Here is a 6000-nt window from a genome sequence, read left to right as displayed (position 1 = left end):
TTGGCATAAAGTCCCTAGTGCTGCAGAAAGACTGAACGGGTTATACTTCGGTTGTCTCAAAAAAAAGTTAAAATTCAGAAGTCTTTAAGAAAGGGCTTGATAGCATAGAAACAGCTTTTTCCACCTGTTGGGGGAGTTGAAAACTCTGGCTGTAAATATAAATCCAATTCAGGAAAAAGTAACCAGGGAGAGATGAAATGTGGAATTCGTTACCAGATGAAGTAACAGAGGTGAATAGCATGGATGCAGTTCAGGAGAAGCTGGTAAACATGAGGAGGAAAGGAATGGAAGATGCTCATTTGATAGGTTAGATGCAGTCGGGTGGGATGAAGTTCCCATTGTGCACACCAGCTGGGCTGAATGGTCTGTTCCTATATTGCAAATTCTATGTAATCTCATATAAAAGCTGGGTCCAGTGGCTGGATCCTAAGAGAAGGCTTGGCTGATTTACAAGGCTGTTCATAATGAATGCTTAATGTTAGAAATTGAAAACAGAGAGTACCACTTAAGTGCCAGATGTGTGAAATATTTACAACTAAGCAATTGCAAATTTATCAGCTATTTGAATGCAGCTCAGGCAGTATCAACTAACCTCAGCATGTTACAATCCAGGTTACAAAAAAAAAAAAATACCGAATTAATTGTTATCACTGAGAATGCACCATTAAGTTTAGTGAAAGCACACAATATCAACTTTCAGAATAGGATTTGTTTTTACACCGAAAAAGGAGGAATTTGTAGGGCTATGATAAAAAGTAGGGGAATAGGACAGACTGGATGGCTGTTTCAAAGTGCTGACACAGGCACAATGAGCTGATTAGTCGCCTTCCGTGCTGTATGATTTTGATGATAATGGTGCAAAACCTCCCCTTTATAGTGGCACAGGAAATCAAAATCTCTGAATCTGTTCCTGCTGCCTTCCATTTCTGTACACTGTCGGAGCAGCAGGATTTAGGACCTACAAGAAACTGGGAGCTGGATTTCAGTTGTGTAAATGTTGGGATTGGGCTCATAATGCCAGACCATTGTAATCAGAGTCAAAGCAGAGCTGAAGTGATGTACTCATCGCCAGCTTTCAGCAGCAGCTGATGCAATTGAAGAACAGGGTGTTTGGGGGTGGGTATAGAGTTAAAAGAATGTGATGGGGAAGAAATTAAACTGTTGAGTAATGGTCTGTCAGGCAGTCACCAAAACTCCACAACAAGCTCTATCGCAGCACTAAAAATGGTAGACGGAACAGAGATGCCATTTCTTCATGCTCATCACAGATCGTCATCAATCACTGTGACATTTCACAGGACATCTGCCCCGCACAACTCCCCTGACATCTTATTACAAGTACAATAACCCTCCCAGGCAATAAACGTCACTTCACAGCCCCTAAGCAACCATTAAACAGAGGTATTGGCGAAACATCAGTTGTGGCGAGCTCCCAACTCTCCCCTCACATAAGCAAAACAAAACAAAAGGCCATTTCTTAGGATTGTAATAATCCAAACTGTGGGCTCAAGAAAGGAAGAAACACATAACCAGACACATTCTTACTGGCTCGAGCCCCAAATAATGCAATACTTCCCTTCATAGATGGAGATGGTCAATTCCTTCCACCTGGACAGACAGTGTGACGGTCCTAGCTTGTCACAGATACCCCTAGACACATCTCACCAACACCGCCCACCCCCAAACAATATGTTGATTGGGATTGGGGGGGGGGGGGCCTAGAAAGTAAATTGGGTACAAGACTCCAAATTCCACAGTAATGTAGAATCACTTCATCCTTGCACTGCAGGCCACACAACAGCAGATCCCCACAGACCTGGCCCTTGAAGAACCAACTGGATGATGTCACTTTAAAAACATAGCTTGGGATAAGCAAGGATCTATTTCCAGTCCACGCCTATCAGTATTGATTAAAAGAAGTTATATATAAAGGGGAAGAAGTTGGGCTGAGGGGAAAGCATAGCACCCCGTCCCTCATCTTTTTATAGTGAAAGCACACACATCACACACAACCCATTTTATGGGTTGGATCTCTCTCTTCTGCCTCCTCCCTCCATTTAAAGAACATGATTTATCTCCCTTCCCTGGATTAGCCGACTAGACAGATGGAACAAATCCATTTCACCAACGCCTGCATGATTTCTAAATCCTAAAGCCTCACCATGTATTCCTTGTAGGTCCTGCTTTGCACTGTATTAAATCAACATGCTAACCTGATGTAGGGTCCTCCCAGAGTGCAGAAACCTTGGCAACATAAGGAATGGACTTCTTCCTGGGCCCTGACTTCAATAAAACAGTGTCCCGAACCTTGATCACTTCTCCATCTCTTTCAACTGCGGGGTAGCACTTCCGAATCAGGAGTTCCACTTCACCCTGAAGAGCAAAAAGGGTTAGAAAGATAATAGTGAGAAGGTATTCATGAAAGCAAAGACACTGAGCCCATGGAGTTTTCCCCTTCAGTGAGGTCATGGATTCAAGTTCCACTTCAGGGATTTAAGCACAAAACCTAGGCTGATCATCCGGATGCAATACTGAGGGAGTGCGGTGTTGTGAATGCGAGGTTAAACAGAGGCCCTGCTTGCCCTCTCTAATTAAATGTAAAAGATCCCATGCCATTATTTCAAAACGCAGGGGAATTCCCTCTAGTGTCCTGCTCAATATTTATCTTCAACCAATATCAGTAAAATAAATTACCTGATCAAAATCATATTGTTTATGGAATTACAAACTGGGTGCTTTTTAAAAAAAAAAAATTTCAACAACGTCGACACTTCAGAAGTACTTCACTGGCTGTGAAGTGCTTTGGGCCACCCTCAAGTTATGAAAGATGCTACAGAAATGCACATAGTTGTTTTGCCATGTACTTTCTTCCATACACACCCCAAAAGGTAAATTGAGTGTCAACTATTATCAACAAAACACTGCATTAAAAAAAAAGTGTGGTTCCTCTTCTAATAGGACACACTCTGTCAAGGTTAAAACATGCAAAACAGAATGCGGATATCCTTTGCGTTTCTATCAAAAACCATTAGGGTCAGGAGAAACACCAAGAGAATTTTCTCTCCTTGAACAACACTTCAGGCTACACAGCTGCCTCAGGAGATTCAATGAATATGGGATAGTACACATTGTACGAAGCTTGTTGGCAGGAAATTAACTCAAACGGACCAATATTCCAGAAAGAATTGGGGAAAATACACTAGTCGTATCACCACATAGCGACTGTCTCCACAAAGGCACTGACCTCAAAAGGTATCTTCCTATCATACAACACCTCACCCTATAAAGGTATTGGCATAATGTGACTGTGTGACTGTGAGGAGACAAAACAGCAAAAATCAAACTTAGCCTCCAACAACTTGCATTTATATTATGCCTTTGATATAATAAAATCTCCCACGGCACTTTACAGGAGTAATCATTTGACAAAATTTTACATCAAACAACATTAAGTGATATTTGGGTGGGGGGCCAAAAGCTTGGTCAGGGTGGTACATTTTGAAGGAGGGCGAGTGAGGAGGGGGGTGTGGGGGGGGGGGGGGGGAACAGATGGAAAGATTTAGGGAGGGAATTTAGGAGCTTAGGGCAGTTGAAGGCAGCCAATGGTTGGACATGGGAATTGTGGCGGACAATCGGCCATGCTTATTAGGCTGTAGCGATCTTGAAAGCTGCAGGCTGGAGGACTTTCTGGGCCGTGTGGGTCAATATCACACTGGACAAAATCATTTTGTGACAGCGAATGAGGGAAGCTTACCGATTTCCAGATGGTATGGAGTAAAAGGCTTTACTTACAGACAACAATGCAGTCATGGATTTACAGACTGTAAATAAATGTAGATTGAGCCTTTGAGACTCGTATGTATATATTATGAAGGTGTAATGCAAACATTAGTTAAGCAGTTAGATTAAATTACAATCTCAATATTACATGGCATTACAATCTTGTGTTTGGTCTGACTGCAAATAGATACACAAGAAGAAACGGTGAAAAAAGTCTCTTTACAGCAATATTCAAGCTCTCTACAACCAAGTGACTATTCTAACTGAAGCTAGTTAAACTAAAAAATTGGCTGCTGAACAGAATTTACTAGAGTACTACAAGAGATTAGCCCGAAATTCTGAATGGAATTATATAGCGGCAAAAATAAACAAATATTGGCACAATTCAATAAAGACGACAGTCGGGATTGCTGTAATTTTGGACGGTTTCCATATTTCCAGCATATATCCACTTAGCAGTACCACTTAAGAGTTACTTCTTTCTAACTTCGAAGAACACTAGACATTATGATTTGTGCACATCCTGATTTGTGCACATCCTGACAGCAATCTTTCATTTCTAGGGCAGCACCTGCTGTAATTGGTTGGTGATCCAACATTTTTATTGCAATAGCCAACATTTAAGCTCTGAAGCCCCGATATGTTGCACCCCACATTCATTCTTCTTACACTTATTAGCCCACACTTATTAGCCCCAGTTCTGAAGACATTTGACTGCTTCATCAACTGTTACTCCTCTTGAAGGCAAATGGGCCATTCTTCATGTGGTGAATTGTGGCTAATGGCATATCATTTAACCATCTAATCAGGACATAGCAGCATATTGCAATATTCCTCTCATCCAGCACAAAAACGAGCCATTCAGCCCAACAGGCCCATGCTGCATTTGCTTCACAGTAGCCTCCTCCCACAGTACCCCATCAAACCCTATCAGTGTATCTTTACATTCCTTTCTACCTCATATAGTTATCTACTTCTCCTTAAAGGCATTTTGTGCTTTCCGCCTCAACTGCTCAAATACATGGTCAGGAGTTCCACTTTCTCAAAACACTGGGGTAATTTCTTTTGAATTCCTATTTTCAGTATTAGTAGCCATCTTGTCATGATGACCCCTTAGTACAGGTCATTAGATCGGGGACCAGGAGTGCCACCAACCTCACGTTTCCCTTCTCTGAGGGATGCCAAGGTCAAATACAATATCGCCCCACTGAGATAACCAATTCATGACAAGCACAGGTCTATATGGCTCAGTTTCAGTTTGACTCAACCGGTAGCTCCACTTCAGGAACCGGACCACATAACCTATGCCAGCATTTCAAAGCACAGAAGTGTCATAGTGATAAATGATACATTCCTTATCAGAGATGTCAAGTAAGGTCTTATCTATCTGCTGGGGCAGCCATTAAAAACCTCATGACACTATTCATACAGTAGCGAGCATTATTCTGCCATCAATAAACACTACCAAAACAGGCCTCTGTTCAGATATTACGCAATTGTCTACAGGAGCTTGCTGCAAGCAAATTGGCAGCTGCATTTTCTCCACTACCATGGTGACTGCACTTCTGAAAAAAAATTTCATTCAGCAACACTGTGGAAGAGAGTCATTTTGCAATGATAATTGGGAACCGTGACAGGAGGAGGAGGACACTGTTGTGCATGAGTGTTACTTAACTAGTGTAGTCACCTGGGTTGGCCACTTCCCGACTTAAAATGGAGGTCCGCAAAGACTACAGGGAAATTCAGCCAACACAGGCAAAAACTAGCAAGTGCAGAAATCCTGTGTATTAGAACTTGCAAAAGCTCAGACAGCACTGAAACTCACAGCCATCTGCATACTAATGAGCGATCCCCGGGAACAATCAAAACATTTAAGGTGAATAAGGCCGAGCCAGACTCCTCGGAGCCAGCAGGAGCCAAGACAAAGGAAGGCCAACAGACACTCAGGGACCGCCCAGCGATCAGGGAACAACTCCAGTATTGGAGAAATCGATCCAAGTGATCGGAACGTAGTCCAATCACTTGGAACCAGATACGGGGTCCACCCCAAAGGGCGGGAAGCCCCTGGGGACTATAACGTAGAGCCCCCAAGTTCAAATCGGTCTTCTTGGCAGGGTCACTCAGCAACCCGAATCAACCCTTGGGAGTGAACTGTCTAAGCTGCCGCATCAACCAAGTAAGTCTCCAGTCAACACTTGCTACAAGATAGGCACTCCTAGC

The 6000-nt window shown here is 42.8% G+C and overlaps 1 protein-coding gene across 9 annotated transcripts in view; it reads right to left on the bottom strand.

Annotated features, from left to right (window-relative positions):
- Window positions 1-2173: 2173 nt before the first annotated feature.
- LOC140397579 (bromo adjacent homology domain-containing 1 protein-like) overlaps window positions 2174-6000 on the bottom strand; it is a 92931-nt gene continuing 89104 nt past the window's right edge. For all 9 annotated transcript variants that reach the window (XM_072486171.1, XM_072486173.1, XM_072486175.1 and 6 more), the window contains one exon: window positions 2174-2373. In XM_072486171.1, coding sequence (XP_072342272.1) covers window positions 2209-2373 — 165 coding nt within the window. In that variant the 3' untranslated portion in view covers window positions 2174-2208. The remainder of the gene's footprint in view (window positions 2374-6000) is intronic.

Source organism: Scyliorhinus torazame, chromosome 2, assembly GCF_047496885.1.
Source record: "Scyliorhinus torazame isolate Kashiwa2021f chromosome 2, sScyTor2.1, whole genome shotgun sequence".
Taxonomy (NCBI): Eukaryota; Metazoa; Chordata; class Chondrichthyes; order Carcharhiniformes; family Scyliorhinidae; genus Scyliorhinus; species Scyliorhinus torazame.
This window is presented reverse-complemented; position numbering and strand designations above follow the sequence as displayed.